The sequence below is a fragment of the Phallusia mammillata genome, chromosome 6 (genome assembly GCF_965637545.1).
Source record: "Phallusia mammillata chromosome 6, kaPhaMamm4.hap1.1, whole genome shotgun sequence".
NCBI classification, from domain to species: domain Eukaryota; kingdom Metazoa; phylum Chordata; class Ascidiacea; order Phlebobranchia; family Ascidiidae; genus Phallusia; species Phallusia mammillata.
This window is the reverse complement of record NC_137257.1, coordinates 20023977-20043591: the sequence shown is the minus strand read 5'-3', so window position 1 is coordinate 20043591 and position 19615 is coordinate 20023977. Positions and strand designations below refer to the sequence as shown.

At 37.4% G+C, this 19615-nt stretch overlaps 1 protein-coding gene across 2 annotated transcripts in view; it reads right to left on the bottom strand.

Moving 5' to 3' along the window:
* The window catches only part of LOC145231988 (semaphorin-3D-like), a 30170-nt gene that overhangs the window by 4396 nt on the left and 6159 nt on the right, over window positions 1-19615 (bottom strand). For both annotated transcript variants that reach the window (XM_080096467.1, XM_080096468.1), the window contains exons 3-13: window positions 11423-11536; window positions 10566-10777; window positions 9337-9547; window positions 7260-7393; window positions 5267-5434; window positions 4087-4206; window positions 3431-3643; window positions 2878-2976; window positions 1793-1915; window positions 1037-1147; window positions 366-474 (exon numbers count right to left, since the gene is read on the bottom strand). In XM_080096467.1, the coding sequence (XP_079952593.1) occupies window positions 366-474; window positions 1037-1147; window positions 1793-1915; window positions 2878-2976; window positions 3431-3643; window positions 4087-4206; window positions 5267-5434; window positions 7260-7393; window positions 9337-9547; window positions 10566-10777; window positions 11423-11536 (1614 nt within the window). The remainder of the gene's footprint in view (window positions 1-365; window positions 475-1036; window positions 1148-1792; window positions 1916-2877; window positions 2977-3430; window positions 3644-4086; window positions 4207-5266; window positions 5435-7259; window positions 7394-9336; window positions 9548-10565; window positions 10778-11422; window positions 11537-19615) is intronic.

Here is a 19615-nt window from a genome sequence, read left to right as displayed (position 1 = left end):
ACTTAAAAAATGTTCGCAGAAATTTTTTTAAGCATTTGTTTTTTGGCATCTATTACCTAATCGGTAATAATAAATGCAATGTTTCGGTCAGTGTTACCAATCAGGGAAGAATTTTGAAACTTGAGGGGGTAATTTACTTTAATTTGTACATGTGGCTTGTAAATTTACACTTTAGCTCTGGGAATATAACCTGTAAAGTTGACCCAATTTTATGTAATGTAATGTTTGTATGGTTTGCATCTACTACATAGTTTATTAGGGGGAATGGAAATGTGTTGAATGGGAGGAATTTTTCAATAAAGGTTGAAAACTGGTTTAGTCAGTATTTCGTTTCAGTATTAGTAACATGCAACACTCCCTCTTACCGATTTTTTCAACGACTGAAGAGTTCAGTTTTCCACATATTCCTGGATCGCCATTAGCAACCGATTGGAGAGCAGAACCCGGTTGAGAATTAGTTACATCGACGCATTTCTGCCAAAAGATAAAAAAAGTGGTTACTACATGACCAATCATTATTTTCGCAACGGTTTAGTGATATTGGGATCATGCAAATAGGTTTTTCATGTTTGTGTGCAGTAAGCGCAAACCGGATAAACCGGATTCGGATAATCCGGATCTTGGCCAAATTTGGACAAAAACTTCATGGACAAATGATTTGTTACGGATTTAACGAATAGACATCGGTTAATCTGGATCTTCGCCCAACCCTGGACAATTTGTGGTCCAAACGGGTCCGGATTTACCGATTTTTTTATTTTGACCAAAAAATACCATTTGAAGCCACAATACGACAAAATGTTGTTGTTGTTTTTTCTGAACCAAGTTTGTTAGGTTGAAGAAAATGACATATATATTATCACCTGTAAACTTCATTCTGTACAACAATTTACTTTGAGTTTCTATAATGATTTTTTTTTGTAATTATCTCGGGCATTTTTTTAAATATATTTATAAAACTCATAGTTATAATCAGTACTAGTACAGAGCCAATCTAAGCTTATACTGTGGAGCAATAAAATAATCATTCACTTACTTTACTGGAGGCATCCCATCCACACATTGGGTCACGTGACAGCACGCACATCCGGCAGGGGTCGCAATCGGGACAAGAGCTGGTGTATACGTCACAGTTGCTCAGCGGAATCTGAAGTTTTCAAAAAACGTAAAACAAAATCAAGTTACTGTTGTTAATGTTTTTGTTGTATATATGTGCTAGGTAACAGAAAATATGAAGAAAAGTTATTTACATAATACGCAATCTATTTTTCAGTACATCTTCAAAACGGCTTTACATGAAATACAAAGGGACTGGTAACTTTGTTCCCCAATAAGATGTATTTACGCATGAGTGTTCGTGTAGTTCAGATGTTGTTAGGTTGACTTGAGAAGTTCTCGTGTGAAATACTTTATGTAGGTTTCATATTTATGTTTGTTAATAATCTAATCAGTTACCTTGGACTAAGGAAATATAATATAAGTTACCTTGGACTTCTAAAAGCCTCAAGTCGTTTTTTTCTTATTGTTGTGACACTTCGCGTAAATTAAAATAAGGTTTTAAGTACGTTTAAGAATCACTGATCCATCAGATAGGTGTTTGTGTTCTTTTTTAAGCACTAAATAAAACTACAACTAAAAACAATTTAAAGCAGTATAAAAAAATCTCCAAATAAAGAAAAACTTTAGCTAGGTCTTCTACGTCAAAGTCACGTGCCAAAAACAACAACAATTGATAGTAAAATTCGCGAAATCGGCTCAACTTCAATTCAAGTGACTCGACGTTAATTGCTACCTGGATGATTTTGTCCGTAGTATCGACGTATAATTGTGACGTCACAGGCGAGATGACGAGGTTGGAAATCCCCGTGTTGGAAACGTCGTACTGGGCTAGTTGACGTGAATCGCCCTTTGACCCCTGAAAAGTAATAATAAATCGATTGTTACGTAATAGACAAAACTTAAAAGGTGTGTTTTCATTAAAAAGGGGACTATTTTTTCTCTTTTTTGGCTGTGTATTGAGCAAGTTAAGAAGTAAAGAAAAGTTCGGATATTAAAATCTGTGGTCCACCAATGTACATGAGCCAAACTTGCTTACACTCAAACTGTAGTACTTGTTTTCCGTGATTTAAATTATAATTAAAGATATGTCGAAAAATGAGATGTTTTTTATACTTTAGTACAGTGGTTTTCAACCTGTGTTGTGCGAACCACTAACAGTACGCCGCAGATTTTAGGTGGTACGCGAGTAGCTTCCGTGACACTTAATTATAGTCAAAACAAGAATTGTAAATCAACTGGCCCAACTGATCAGCCCTGGTTTGGGGCAGAACTCGTGTGTTTGACATTTTTTTGAAATTGCCAACCTTGGTGGTTTTAGAAATATGCTAGCCTGGTCAAAACACACGCATATTTCTTAGTCTACCTATTCAAACAGGGTTTAGGTGGTACGCAGCTATCGAAAAAGTTGTCAGGTGGTACGTGAACCACTGTATAAGGTTGAGAAACACAATATAAGGTTGAGAACGCTTTAGTACCAACAATAAAAAGACTATCGAAACGAAGCGACTTTAAAAATAGTTTAAAGCAGGAAATTGCGCTATTGTGAACCCACGATATAAAAATAACGTATTGTTGTAGAGTAATTGAACTTTGATAGCACAAACAATCGAAAATTAACTTGTTATTTACGAAACTAATTAGCATACAGTTGGCCAGAAATAGGTCAAAATGAGAAAGTTTACATAAAGCTACAATACAATGCAGTGCTTAAAGTTTATTTAGCAGAGGCCAGTGTATTTATAACTATGCAAACCAGGTGGTATGCAAAATGGTCTGCAATGGTAAACCTGCGTTGTGTGTGAAACGCATAAGTCGTACCTGAATTTTGACGTATTTAAGAATTTTCCCAGATGCCGTTCCCACGAATATGACGTCATAAGATGTACCATCGAGAGCCGTTATTTTGTGAACAGCAATCTGTAAAAACGTCATGTTATAAATGGACTCCATACTACATAATGTTATATATAATACCGAATGTCTACTAGACCAGTTTAGGTTTTGGATTTTAGGCGTGCAAAGCTAACTGTATGCAAACATTTTTACGTCTATTAGAGCTGTTATATTAGTCTTTTAACTTATGAACAGATCCGTGTATAGTGTTACAATGCACATAATTTTTTTTACAGTTTTTCTTACGTTAAAATTATTACTTTTTTTAATTTTTCTGCACGTACAAAGAACTTTTTGCTGTTTTTTTTCTAAAACGACTAAAAATATGTCACCCAAAACGGGTATTGATAAAAGTCATTCTTGCAACGTTCCTAAAAACAACAAAAAGTATAAAAAAATTCAACACACATTTGGTTCCTCTACAGCTGCATTCATTTTTACTCAAGCGACCACAAATTAATACTTTTACGGAACCCACCTTGACAAAGGTCTCTTGCAATTTGGAGAGCACCGTTCCGCCGTTGCTAGGCGACCCGTCGAGCGTGGATGAGCGCACTGTTTGAGCCACAAGTGGATGATTGGAGATAAACTTGCAAAACTCAAGGGGTAGGTCTTTACTGGTCGCATTTTCCACACCTTGCATTCCCGGGTAAGCACATATACCAGGCTGTAAACCCAGAGATTGCACCTCCTACGCAAAAACAAACGGTTGAAGATATATATGCAGCAAAGCGTTACAAAATATATGCTGGGCCCCAGAGTTCCAAGTCGGGCCGGGTTCGGGCTTAGGTTTCTTTAAAATGGCCCGACTTTACACTCTGTGTAACTATTTTTCTTATCAAGCTAAGTAGCCAGTTGCTGGACCTGACCTAATGTCAAACAGTCCTAAAACGCCTTGTTAAAGACCTATCGTCGATTGTGTTAGTTGTCTTGGTCTTTCCTAAGGCTTCAATGTAAAGGTCTGTAAATCAAACTTAAAAACCTAAACGGGCTTCTCAAAAACGATACGGGTTCGGGCCAGGATCGGGTTCCAATTTCATGTCCGTTTACAACTCTGCTAGGACCAATAATAAGTTACACTGGTTCTTAACATTTGAACTTTTTTACCGAATAACGACTGCAAATATTTTTTACCGCATTTGAAACTTTTTGTAGACTTTCAGAATCGGCGCTGTAAAACTGAGAACTGTGGAAAGCTTCTTGTACATCTTTTAGCTTGAAAGCACAAAGTGCAGACATTTGAAAATCCTGGTTCTGGAAAAAAACGTTACATATTCATTTGTGCTGTCTGTGCCAGTTTTTTTTCAGCTTATTAAAATATAAAATGAGGTATTTTTCAGCATATTTGTTAGGTCTAATAAAGCAATATCATTAAATTTGTAAGCGGCTAGGTACATTATGTTCAATTTCATTAAAGTATATCAACGGCGGCCACAAATTTTGAAAAAATAAAAGTTTGTTTTAAATCAATTCTGGTTGCTAGTAAAACCGAGTCTGTAATTTACTTTCATTAAGATAAAAAATTTCCCGAATCAGAAATGTCCTCTCTCACCAAGCCGTGATAAAAAAGGGTTACATATCATTTTCAGCGGTAAACCACAGGTACGAGGCGATTTAAATAGAAAACCGGTTTGCAGACCGTTTTTCAGTAACTTTAGCTTGTCGTTGACGTCATTGGCGTAACACCAGTCATGCGTGATATTAACTATGACGTTGCAACGACAAGGTATGCATTAGAACTACTATTGCGTAGTATTTTGTGACTTGGCAGAAAGTGGGAATCTGATTTGTTATTTTTTTTCCTCATACATTCCACACTGCGTTGTTTTTAGTTCTAACCAAAACTATACGCATTACAATTTACTAGCTACGCCTTGCTATTTTGGATTGCTTGGTGACCGGTAAATGGGAAGTCGTATTATGCTTATATATGAGTGTGTCGTGATCGCTGGACAACATAGATGCTTCAGGACTGATCCCAGGTATGAATTTATGTTTATCTTAATTAACGCTTTTAATATTTGTTTCAAAGGGTGAAACCAATGGGTAAACCAATGCATTGTAAAAATTGCATTGTAAAGAGCCATCAAAGACCGGTGGATTTAGATTACTAGTTGTGTATTTTTACCAATCTTGTTCTTAATGAACCATGTTCTTAATGAACCACTTGAGGTTTGCGCATATTTCAAAATAATAAAATTATTTCATTTTCGTTATTGTACCTTAAGAAAAAAATATTTTTCGTTGTTGTACCTAAGGGTAAAAAACTATTTTTGTTACCTACCTTAAGGGTTACAAAAACTGTAATTTTTACCTTGCGGGTAAAAGTTCCGTATATGATACCGTCCGAGGATATTGTAATGTCAGTGGCTTCGCTAAATTGAAAAGGTTGTGTTCCCTGTGACTGACAAACCAGCGGAACCTTCAGGAACGACGTAAACTCAGATGATTGCCAGCTTCCTCCAAGATCGTTGGCACACAACTGTTAAGCAAAATAATAGTTTAAACAAACATATCTCGTGATATTGTTTAATGATCTCAATAATTTTGGATGAAAATCGTTGGCAAATCGATAAATAAAGCAAAATCAAAGTGTATGTGTTGATTTGCACTAAACAAGAAAGAAAACATCTTTATTAATTCTAAGGGGTTACTAATTTCAACAAAATAGTTGTTTCTTATAAATGTTCACGTTTTGGGGGCCTGTGGGTAAAAAGAAGGGTCCATTTGGGTACAAGTGCATAGCTTTACATAACATTTCGTTGTTACTTCTCTATGTTAAAAAAACACAGAACAGCAATTTTTGGGAAGTGGGATTTTTTGACGAAACCGAAAGGTGCCTTTTCTAAATAGGGGTAAAAATAGAGTCTTGATTTCGCTGTCATTGTATGTGAATTCAAGTTCCGTCAAAATTGAGGTCTTCACCTCGGGAATTTCGTTGTATTGTTATCAGTATGAAACTTGATACTCGAGTTCTTTGTCGCTGCTTAACATGAAAAGGACCGAAAACTGTTATGAACAAACGCAACTGCGCCGTTTCGTATCTTTCTTAACGTTTTTAAGCAAGAAAGTAAAGTGCAAACATTTTAGCCGTTTTTCCAGACATAATATCATCTTTATAGAGCTCTTCTGGCAATTGTATAAAGAGCTCTACAGTACATATGTTGCTGTATAGTAAACAAATCACAACCCCTATTTTTTGACACTTTTCCGGCTGCAGATTATACTGCAACTTATTCCAATGGCCTAAGCCAGGAATTGAGGTTGTAAAACAGCCTGGTGGACTGTTTTGTTAATACATGAGCGTCCAAAGACTCGACAGTTCTGCTTCCCTAAATATAAGACATCTAAAGACTGAAAGTTAGTATTTTCGGGGCGGTTTAGGTTCGAATTATGGCTAAAGTTTAAATAAAACAGTCTTGATTCGGGCTTGACATTTGTGTCGTAATTTCGCCAACTATCGCACGAGAAATTAGTTTTGTAGAAAAACCCACGCTTTGTCCATTGGAAGTGTGGTAACCAGGCAGTTTCTATCCTATTGTGGTAAGTTAAGATTTAAGGGAAGCGATCCACTGTTTTTTATGGGGAACAAGTGATTTTATAACAGCAACAGACGTCAGTATTGTAACCACGATACAGCACTTAAGAACAAGGGGACTTCTAACCCCAACTCAATTGCTCTCTAGACCCAACTTGAGGAACAAGTTTTAAAATAGGATTTTCAGTTCTTGTTCTAGAACTGACTTACGTCATTGAATACCAAGACTCGGACTCTAATTGTACTCGCTTTGTAAATGACCCGATTCAAAATACTCGTAAACAACATCTTACATTTTGGACCCAACTCTTTATTAGCACCCTTAAAGTGGTCTGACTCGAATTGCACTCGTTTTGTAAATGACCAGACTCAAAAGACACGTGTACAACTCCTCACTTTTTTGACCAAACTGTTTTTAGGACACATGTGATATTCTGATTCGAATAATACTCGTTTTGCATATGACTAGACTCAAAATACTCGTGTACAACTCCTCACTATTTTGACCAAACTCTTTTTATGACTCTTGAAATGTTTTGACTCTAATTGTACTCGCTTTGTAAATGACTCGACTTAAAATACTCATGTACAACTCCTCACTTCTTTGACCCAACTCTTTTTAGCACCCTCACTTCGTAAATGTAACTCGCTTTGTAAATGACCCAACTTAAAATACTCGTAAACAACCCCGCACTTTTTTGACCAAACACTTTTAGAACCCTTAAAATGGTAATTTTGTGGCATAGACAAAAACAAAAAAATCCCCTACCTGTGCAATACGAGTCCCGTATTGGTTGCCTATCAGGTCTGGAGTGTTTTCGTTAAACACGAAATAAGCTTTCTTCATGGTATGTCCCATCATGACGTCATCAGCAAGAAATGATGCAATAAACTGAGAATTGTCTGCAAGAAAAGTTGGTACAAGTGAGTTCATGTCGGTTTTGTATGCGTCAGTCCTATGAAATATTAATTGTTTACCTCTATGCACCTCCCGCATACGAAGTAAGTATGTTATAGATATAGAGCGTTTTACTCCACCGAATTATGGAATATGCGACCCTTAGGATTAGATTCAATAGCAGCGCAAAACGCTTTCGCAATGGAAGTACGCAGATGCCTTTCAAACTATAAAATTAGGTCAAGATATAATAAAATTAAATTCTTAATGGCCTTTAACGGGATTTGGAAACTGGAAAAACAGAAAACACGTATTGGTAAAAGCATATGTTGATTTTTAGGTTGCACAAACACGAGATTCGACTTAATTGCGTGTAATTCATTAATTTGTATACCTATAAGTAAGTGAATACAGACAACATTATTAAGCAAGTTTCACCAAAGGCGGTAGTTAGATAAAGCCAAAAACCGTGTAACCAATCACAATGGATTAGGCTCACTCACTCAGACAGGCAGGACTTGGATCAGAGTTATAACTGCGTACTTAAACACTGCCAAAGTGCTACAAATCTCAAGTGTGCTTGTACAGCGCAAAACAGCCGAGCAGAATTGGAATAGGGTAAAGTTTTTTCGCCTAATTGCCGTCTGTGGTCTGATAACACGTGTTGACTGAGCGACAATGAGTTTAAACTATGTTTGAATTCAAGTACTTGGTATACTTGGGAGGTACCAAAGTGCGCAAATGCTTTAAAGCCAAGTCGTTTTTCATGTATTGACTTAAACAAGCGCTTTTTGAAGCTAGGTGGAAAACTAGATTTTATGTTTGTAAATGAAGGAGAAAGCGATGTGTACCTACAATACATTGTTTTAATGACACTATAATGATCGTTTTAACGTTTAGTAAATTCTCGATAACATACTCACAATGGCGGGCCTTATCTTATTGGTGATATGTTTATATTAGTTGAACATTGTGAATTCAAAGTAACTAACCTAAATTATCGCCTACACTTAGGCAACGCGTAAATTACAACGTTGCATAGCTGTTTGTTTGTCCAATAAGTTACAGAAACTCTAAAGGAAGTTTTAGCCCTTACAGTGACATTCAACAACCTACGTATTTTACATCAGTTTCCACTTTCTACAATTTGTTGCACATTGAACGTTACCAACTATGTCAGACAGAGGACGCCTTCCTAACAGAACATCAGTTTCAAGGAGGAGCTCCTATATCATGTTGTTTACCGTTGATAATCAATATTGTCGTATGCAAACAATTCCACGAAACACATTAGCATAAGTTTGCACATGCAAGATAGTGTCAATAAAATTGCAAGTGCGGTTGCTTGGTCGTGTATGTGCTTTTTTGACCTTCATAAGGTTCTTAAAATTCGACAAATACAAAGTGTGTGTTTTTTCAGTGTCTTTTTTTGCCCGTTAACAAGTTTTGTAGTTAAACGAAGTGATTTCCTAACAGTTATTCAGTTAGACTTTCTACTTGTAAATTGTTTGCTAAATGTCTAAATTACTTCCTTAAAATATCTAAATTTTAAACTTTTGTCGAATCAAAACTGTTAAACAACCAGTTACACAGATGTTATACGCTAACAGAGTTATATTCCATAATAAAACTCCCTAAACAGTTATTGTCTTAAAACACTTGGTAGAGCTATAAACATAAGAACAACACACAAAGTTTGCTGGGATAGGGTTAGGAACTAAACTTAATCTTAGGGACTACGTTATTAAGTCAGTGTTACTGCAATCATTATCAGAAAACCTCCCCCCAACACTGATAGCCCTTATTGTCAGCATTTTCCCACAATTTGCTTCAAATATTTGCCATTCATTGGTATTTGGCAAAGTTTGTCTGATGTGAGTTCTTACGTTAGTAGAATTTTCAAACAGTTGATTCTTATTTTACTCCTTTAACTCAAGGTAAGACTTACCATCGATCATTTTTCCTCGGCCCTGAGTTGAATGTAGAGGTGGGGAGTTTGGAAGATTTTTGATAATTTTCATCGCTTTGCCAGGTCGTGAAGTTGAGATGAAGCTTGAGAACGCTCCGTCGCTCTGCACCCTCTGTGACGTCAGTGCTTCGCTCGGTTCTTTGCTGCAAAGAGGCTGCAAGATGACGTCATCCTCGTGAATGGTGTTATCCTAAAGAAAATAAGATTTGAGTATTCGTGTTTTTAGGGAAAAAGTAGAAGTGTAGGTTAACCACTGTAGTAAACAGTTTTAAAACATATCATAGTTTTTGTGGATAAATTAAAATCCTCGGTTAAATAGGATTCGCTCAATTCGGATCTTCGCATAGTTCGGACAATTTTTTTGGTCCAAACGTGTCCGGATTAACCGAGGTTTACTGTGCAGTTTTGTCGACCTAGACATGGAAACAACGCGGTACATAGAAAAAAAATGAACCAAGTAAAAATGTGCAATAAATTTTAATTTTTTTTCTATCTATTTGTACACTATTTTCGTCCACTTTAGTCTTGGATTTAGGTGTAAACATGGTTTAACCCCAGTCAAACTAAATCCACGAGTTAAACTCTCGAAAAACAAATTCATCGCCATAACCAACAAAAAAAGGCCAACAAAAATTGTTTTCCAATTTGAAGCAACAACAGAAAATGTTGTTACAAATTCCAACACGATTGAACTCCTTAAACAACAACATGTATGAACTGTGTTCAGGGGGGCCACAGGTGTAGATTTATCAGAAACACCCACTAAAAATTCCCTAATTTAATCAACTATTTTGCATACTATTTGTCTATATTGATGCTTTTTACGAATGCGGACCCTTATTTACTCTATTCGATCTGCGTTTAAAGCCGATATGAGTATCCAATTTCCACACGAGTTTGTCATTTACATTTTAAGGGGGCCACAGGACTTACAAGGTTACATGAAGGGGGCCACGAGCCAAAAATGACACTTTTATGGGGCCACGGTCCATGGAAGGTTGAAAACCACTGCGCTAGTACAATCATTAGAAATTACAGTACACCTTGGTAAAACTGGATTCGGTTAATCCGGATCTTCGCTTTATTCGGTTAAACTATGTGGAACAAACGATTTGTAATAAGGTAAGGCTTGAACTATTCGACATTAGTTAATCTAAACGGGTCCGGATTAACCGAGATTTACTACACAAAGATATTTTTGTAATCACCTGTAGCCTAAGAAAAGCGTTTTTCGGGTTGATGGTCATTGTGCCACAGAGAACCATATGTGTGGAGTTGTAAGGCAGAACATTTCGTACGAAATTGAAGCAATTTTCACCATTAGCTCCTGCTACAGAGTCGGGCAGACTACGGCATTGTTCCTTGTCGGTTGTTTTAACTTGCCAAAGGACAGGTTCTCCACTTCTTATAGATATGTTATCTAAAATGAAAGTGCATTTTTTACATGGAATATGCCTCAAAAATGGTCTAGGCACGAGGCTAGGTACGTTTTTCCTTGGAAGAATCTACGTATTTAGAGTAAACTTTGTAACCGGATTGGGGTTAATCCGGATCTTCGCCTAATTCGGAAAAAAACTTGAGGTGCAAATGATTTGTAATGTGGTAAGACTCTATATGACATCGGTTAATCCGGATCTTTGCCTTATCCGGAATTTTTTTTGGGGTGCATACGGACCTGGATTATTTGAAGTTCACTGCATCTATATTACGTATCGAATAATAAACAACAGTTTTTTTTGGAATGAAAAAATGCGTTTATTCCCTTTATTTTTTTAAATCCTAGACTCTAAATCTTAGGCGTATAACATTTTAAAACAAAACAAAGCATATTTTGTGTTGGAAAGGCTTGTATATAAACAGCGGCAAGTTTAGGTAGCATGAGACCTTCATGGTGTAATGTATGAACAGAGTCTTATAAACAGATTTTTCTACAAGTCCATAAACCCACCCACACAACAAAACTACCCATGTTAAACTGCCAGAAAGGAAAATCCCTAATCAAGTTTCAGGAAGTGTATGTACATTTAACTTGTACTAGTTGGTTAATGGTTAACATTTAAATTACCTGCATTCTGGATGTAAAGGTTTTCTTTGCCTCCCACGTACAGTTTTCCATCGTAAATCCTCATCGACTTGTACTTGGTAGCGTTGGGTGAAGAAAAAGCTTCAGTTTTTAGATCTGTAAGTAGATAAATAAAGTCGTTTCGCAAAGACCTATACAGAAAATCTATTTTTTATGAAGTAATGTGTTGAGGGTTTGCCTTTTCGCTAAAGCTTCAACTAACAGATGTGTTAACAAACTTTGCAAATTAGCATTTGGTAAATAGCACAGAGTTGTAGATGGGCTTAAATTGAAGCCTAAAGCCGACCCGAACCCGAACCCGAAGATCAAATTAGATTAGTGAAAATGGTGCACATATTTAAGTCAGGCCCAACGTTTTATTGAAACTAAAGACCGAATTTGACCCGAAAAGCCCGGCCTAAGATACATCTCCAGCCAAAATTGTAAAAACATTGCGTTATTTCAATAATTCGATAATCGGCGGTCCCTGCGCATGCGCATAAAACAAGTTTTTTTTGCGATTGATCAACTGATTTTGCGTCACTCTCTTAACTCACAAACCAGACGATCGTATTTATTTGATGTCTTAAAAGTAAACACGCAAATCCGCCGAACTCCCGCTGTCCGATGACGCAACGTCGTCCGTTTGTGACGTAACAGGTCTGACAGGTGGTCACAATCAACTCCTTTCACAAACACACGCCGTTGAGGAGTTCTCAAACTTATGAGACAGCTGGACGTTTCATTTAAAGCCATGTTTATTACACGACAAACGATCGTTTCCTGAGTGGTCGTTTAAGGCTCTACACCCCAATACACATTCACACGCATATGGGTTAGGTAGAGGAAGTATACGTTTGTCAAGATCATTAATTATATAGGAGTATGGCATGGCAGTCACATAGGGCGTTCGGTCACGGGTGTTTTGCACTTTGAAACGGGGTATGGCGCAATACGGTTACGAAATTGTCAACGTGAAGTAAGAAATGGGTAAAGGTCGTTTTTTTAAACTGTGGCAGTCAAAATAAGTGTTTTCTAACTACCAACGCTAAACAGTGATTTTGAAAAAATACAATATTGCATTAAGTTTAAATTAGTTACGCTAACCTTCGGTAAAAAAATACTTTTTCAAACACAATTTAAAGCCTAATATGACTAGCGATTAAACGAAAAACACGGCTTAAAACAACCCCTCCTTTCTGCACTATAGTGTACAAGACAAGGGAGTCTTCTTATGATTTAATTGTTGTCTGGCATCAAGTTTTATCTTTTATATCTCGTAAAACCAGGAGTGAATGGCCAAACATAATCGAACCGGCAACTGAAGATTTATATCAACTGAAATTCGGTTTCCAAAAAACACGTCTTTCGCTGATAGTGTTGTTGATAACACGACTTCTTGAAAAGTGTTTGTTTGACTATTGCAATTACTGTGGTATTAAGCTTTCTACAACAAGCACCTCTACAATCAATAAAAAAGCCACGCAATAAAAACAGCCTAGTCTATGTTTTTCAACCAAGTCTGTTGTGTTTAATGGACACGTGTTAAACGGTTTAAATCACATAAAACAGTGTAAACAGACGATTAAGACAAATCACGCTGTAGCATTAACCGGACTTGTGATTTAAACTCATTTCTTGGTAGTTTAACCAACTTCTAACTTTCAATTTCATTAATGACGAAAAAAGATTAAAACTTCACAGCCCTGATGACGTAATCAAGAGGTTGCACTTAGTTTTCTGTGTGATGACAACGGACGCTTAGTCACGCCAAAGCACTCCAAGGCCTTAGCTGGGGTTAGTAGAGTCTGAAGTGGGTTACTATGCCAATAGTGAATGCGTTGGCATTTAGAGGACCCTTAGACTCGGGCTAAATTGGACCCGGCCGAATCAAGAGACGAATAAACAAGTTCGCTTTCGCCTGACCAGAATTTGGACAGATGAAACCGCGAGGAATACATAAATGGGTTCAGTTATCATAAGAAGGTTAAAAAGAGCGAACATTTTCCATTCACTGCTGTGTATTTGAATGCTCGTTGGTAATTGAACTGAACTCTAATGCAATTTTGAGAGCGGTCAAACTAAGCATTATCTGTCTCTGTCACTGAAATAGACAATATGATTATTAAATACGAAATATCCCTTCTTTTTATTAAAGTATTTATAAAAAGCAACCAAGAAATAAAATCATCTGATAGAAAACCAAGGAAATTTGATTCACCTTAAATTAGCATCATCATTGCCTTATTCAAATAGAATCGTTTTTTGAAATTAAAATTAATTTATCTCTCGTAAATAACTTGTAATCAGGGAGCGGGTGCAGTCATGCATGACAACATCCCGTCAACGCAATTGTGACGTCACAAAGTGAGATCATATCAGGAGCCATGATTTGTTTAATTTTCAAGATTAGGGCGGGATCTACGAAGGCGACAAAAAACTTCTCCTCAATTGAACCAATGCTAGACAGATTGACAACAATCATCACTAACCACACCCTATATCATTCAACATCTACAATAGCGCCTGAATTAGAAGGTGTCGTTGTTCAAAAGGCTGCGAATATGTGCACTTGAATAGGTCTCCGAAGTGGTGACAGCCTATCCAAACGACTGGGCTTGAAAGGGGATTTGAATTGGGGAAGAATTGAGAAAATCGCTTGATTTGCTGGGTTGCGCTAAACCCTGCAATATTAGCTTGGGATTTGGGGTTTGGTTAAATCCTGCAATGTTGGTTTGGGGTTGGGTAAAGCTAAAAGAAGATATATACGTGACTAAGTGTGTGCGATGGGTGCTAAAAGATTCAAAGGCGATGTAATGTAGGCTATGGTCCACTGTAAACATTTAAACAGGCTCAATAATGGGCTCCTGTTTAAACTTCTGTAACAAAGAGAGAAATCCCTAAACGCTTTTAAGTTTGATCAAAAATTAATTTACCAGTATCAGAAAAGTTGTATGTAAAAGTAGTGAACACTTTTTTGTAAATGTTTTAGCAATCGCTCTCGTTGCCATTTTAAACCAAAAATACCGCCTTGTTTTTTTTTAAACACATAGCGATTTAAAAAATGCATTTATTATGTCGTGAAAGTAGCTCATACAAAAAAGTGGACAAATATGTAGCACGGAAAATCGTTAACTTGTCAGTAAACAGCCGAAGCTCTTAAGATGGAACAAGGCACAAATCACGCCCAAGTAACCTGACCTGCGAGGACACAAGGGTTTCTTTCACCTTGCGTTAAGTGCTTGTATCAAAACGTGTCGAGTCAAACGCTATACATGTAAGTGCGGCGAAAAACAAGGTCCCAAACGGCGGTTACACAACTAAAAGTGTGTCCTGCGAACCAAAGGCCGAATTCCTGGCCCCACGTAAAGCGGCTGCTTCAAAGAAGAGATATGTGCTTATATTTCCATACTACCCCCCTCTTAATGCTTTTTGGTCCTAGATGTAGTTTTTAACAAATATCAAAGCCTTTTTACCAATGGTGCGAACACATTAGCACAAATTATTACATTTTTGTACATTATGAAATGGTATATCCCCACAAAAACTAACAAAACAGGCCAATATGATGTTTTCTGACTCTCCTAACACAAGACTGACAAACATAAGCAAAAACACGAACATGTATGAATAACATGACATATAATATCATATATAGGCCCTTCGTAACGTTTCAAATTCAACTATATAAACAGCGGCCAGTTTAGAAGGTCACATACACCCGAAAATGGACCTTGGGTTCACCATACAGTGCACGTAGAGGCGGACAATCGTATTACCACGTAGCGTTCGGGTGTAGCCATGGAATTTAATCGGATAATTTAATAAGCCGAGCGCGTGTAATAACCGCACCGGGGTAACCCGACCCGAACACAAGTAAATATTGGGGCCCAGAGCGAACGAACAATAGATGAATTGACGCTACCTATTATTATGCATTGAACTTACTTACACTAGGTGTATCCTTATAGCTTCTGATACACAGTACATTTAAAACGGCACGTTACAATCAAAAACTGTTTTGCTAGACATTTAGCTTTGAAAAAACTGGTTTAAATTGATTTTACTGGGATGAAAAATTACACAATACTGGCCCACTAGCCATGTCGCGTACACTTATTATGTGCAACCAAAAACAAGCAAACACACAAAGTAGCAATATAGATAGAGTTAAGATTGATTACTAAAGCGTTCAGCTAAATCAATAGATAAAGTAAAAATCTATCTGAACTTTTTCATCTTTACATCAATAATAACGAAAAACATGGGGACACTTGGCGGCCATTGGTAAAATAAGAACCTGTAATGCGGCCGTCATCGCAAAAAGATTGTGCACCCCTGAAATAGGGGCTGTATGTGTTTTTATATTTCAACAAATTTGTAGAATGTAAAACTGATAACATGGCATGCCTTTGTGCGGATGTAACATGCAGGGAGTGCAAATAAATCCCCTAGCGTGTCGAGTTGTATGTATAGCGACTTTACGGGGATAAACAAACAAGTGCCAAGTGTGTTTTATCAAGTAGCCAGCGTACGCAGCGTGAAGGGTCAATTGCTTCCGGAATACTCGACTGGACTGGTCAAGTGCCATTATAATAACTGGACAGTGAAAATGATTGAACATATCTAACGCCAGTCTATTTGGACTTGTGGTAAAAGTCACTTGGGACATACATAGCCAGTGGTAATCGAAATCGATTTGGGATAAATGTAAAATCACACAGTGTCTGTTATGTGGTAAAATAAGTGTCCCATGTGTATAGGAAATGTCAATAACGGAACGATTGTGCCTTGATGGGTGCTACAATGGACTGTTTTTGTTTTTCTCCCCAGAGCTACTGAAGATAAACGATATCAGGGTCGAAAAACCAAGATACGGCAGACCTGTCAGATTTACCGTTAGAAGCCAACTGGCGGGTCTCGAACTTGACTATGTCGCTAAGTTACTATTTTTGTACACATAACATTGCAATACGTGGTAAACAAGTTTTGCAAACAACTGTAATGTTTTATGCTAGAACGCTTTTGGCAACGAATAAGATCACAATGCACTCTTAATGTAGTCATGGGTACAGGCATTTTGCCTGAAATGGGTTACAACTACACAAAAATTACAAAGTTTTGTGGCACACTTGGAAATCTCTTTTTGCACAAAGCATGAGAATTACAGGCGTAAACAACCACTAAAACCGGTAGTACTTGTCCTGTATTTTTTACAACAAGTGAATTGGAGCACAGTAAGTGTGTCGAATCATGAAGGTGATTTACAGCTCTCTGCAGCGACGGAATTGTGTTCGGTTGTCACGGAAGGCGATAATGTAGTTTACCCACTTGACGCATTATAACGGTTTGTAAACAAAGATTACTTGCTTTACAGCGTTAGGCGTTGTTGGTAAAAGCCTTACGCGTGTGAAAAGAAGATTTACAAGGCCTATAAAGCACATACACGTATTGTATACAGGCGTGTTACGCTTTCAATGCAATTTTTTAAAGCTATTCAGTACCTTGATGTTGTAACCCAGGTTTAAAAGGTAAGAAATGTTTGGTTTCACAATATCAAAACGCCGGTAAAAAAACGTATTCTTTCAATAGAAGCTATTTCGGTTCAAGCTCTGTTAATACAGTTATTGTCAGTGTCTTACAATACACAGAAATCACAAAACATACATCACGTCGATAGTTAAAATCCATCTGTTGTTAATGGATTACTTTTGTCAAAGTACTTCGAACAACACCTCTTAGCCGTTAACACAAAGTCTGTAGTCTGTTTTGTGCCCACAGTGATAGAGACGCTGGCGCCAACGTCAAAGTACAGGCACCAGAAACGATATGACGCACAAAACAAAGCTATCGCTAGCTACACGTTAGGAGAAGTGCACACCGGGGCTTTCCCAATGTATAGGTACTGCTCTTGGATAGTTAGTTAGTTAAGTTGGGATTGTATTTCGACCCCCGGTTTCTGGGGTAGTTCGTATTTTGGCAATTGCGCATTAACGTCACAGGGCAAGGAAACCGTTGTTATGGTAACACAGGTTGGGTCGCTATAACAAATACCCCGAGGGGCCGTCGCGCTTCAGTGCGTTTTCAAAGGAAATTCGCACGGCTATTCAATAGAGCGTTGAATACATAAATTTAGCTCGAAGTGAGGTTTCAGAAATCAGTTGCACAAAATTAGAAATTTTCAACTGTAGGAGAAAGCGCCATGACATAAGAGTGTTATTTCATAAACCTCGTGATCTGTGAAAGTGTGTTATGATGAGTCATGGCTTCCGTACAGGTGGAAATCTATTTATGGTCACGAAAACCACTAATTTACAGCATTTAATCTTGTACGTCGATTTATGTTTAGTCATTGTGTTTTTTTCTTGTTGAAACTGGAAAGTTCCAGAAAAACAAAATAATTAACACCACGATGCTAAAGTTTAAAGAAAAATGCCCGACAAAAATTATGACAACAAGGATTTTGCTTGTCTATCGGTTTTAAGGTTTTTTACGAAAACCTACTGTTTTGGCAACTGCCATGGTAACAAGGAATGAAAAAGTAAGAAAACAGCCTTACATGAACTTAGGAGAAAAGAAAATCATTAATTCAGCAGCTTTTTTGACCTCATTTCAACCCATAGCCACTTCAATACGCTTCCGCGATTGAATCGGAACCACTTAAACGCACATAACGCCAATTCATTCCCCAAAATCCATGATTTGAATTGACTTAGTCATAAAGCACACCGCGACTGACCACGTAGATTAAAACCAACACTCTGAAGTCTTTATGAGTTTTTGGACCCTGATCACCTAAATCTTGATGAATGGTCGGATGACGGATGACGTCATTGTGACGGTTAGACGTGCGGTGACGTCACAAGGTTTGCTATCGGGTTGCAAGAAGGTTACAGGTCACTACGCAAGGTATGTGGCAAGAATTTTTGTGGTGACAATACCTCCAGGAATTTTTAATGTAACAAATGTGGGTTTGTCCTAGCACCTGCATGCATTACCAATGCGCTCTACTTATAAACTAGTAAGAGTTACTTTTACCAACAAAACGCAACACATTCAGTTAGAACTTTATTTGTGGCTACATATTGATGCGTAAAATTAAAGTTTCGACTAAAAAAGCGTTGATAAAATAGGAAAATTGATAAATCCCATATGGACGGTATCAAACGAATCAAATTTCAGGTTGCTCAGACATTGCCAAATAACAAGGGAAAAACATCAAAGTTTCGTGAACCCGTACCGCGACATGGGACGTTAAAGTCACTAGACCCTGAACCGACTTGGGTCGTTTCACACAGATAAGTTGCATTTAAACATTCACGTGATTCTAAAGATCGCATGCAAGGACGGGGGTGTAGGTATTACGTAATCAGCGTTCCTTATAGGTTAGTCTTTAGCATGTAGTAGGCGGATTTAAAATGCTTCCGAAATTTATCTGTAAATCTTTTGGTGGTGAATAGACCGGATTTAAGGGGTGAGAACTATGATTTAACTTACTTTTGGGGGCAGTACGCAAAAAATTATCATTCTAAGGGCCATATATGATTCGTTGAAAAAAAAATTTACATTTTTGCTTAAAGTTGTATTGTTTGTGCTAAATACGTTTTTGGCGTTAAATATTTTGGGAATATTTTAACAAAAAAAAGTAAAATTGCTCAAATTGGCAACACCGAAACCTAACGGAATGTTGATTGGCTTACGTCCCAGTTCAAAATAGGCCTAGATAGGTTGGGACGTTGGAAAAATTGCCACTACTAGCAACCAATTTAGCCACAGTCAAGAGCCGAAGACCTCTTCCACAGTTTACAAAACATGGATGGGGGGAGGTAGTGATGAGTGGTTTGCTAATAGCACGGGTTTATTAACATGCAACGGGCCGTGAGATCAATAGTTGTTACGAAGCGAGACGAAGGGTGAAAAATCTAAACTTTGACTGCATGGTTTGTGACTTTTCCAAGTAAAAAGGAGGCACAATAGATTGGGTTCAAATTTCTGAAAAACTTATGGGAGGAAATTCGACGAAATTGGCTTGGTTGGCCAGCTTAACGAAGCGTACACTCCCATTTTTTGTTGTTGCATTAACAGTTGCACACGCTAGCTATACCATACGTTTGAGAAACTTTCAACCCCAATGCTGTTTTATTTAACCACATACACAGATTTTTTTTATTTTTTTTTATTGATATTTTTTTAACA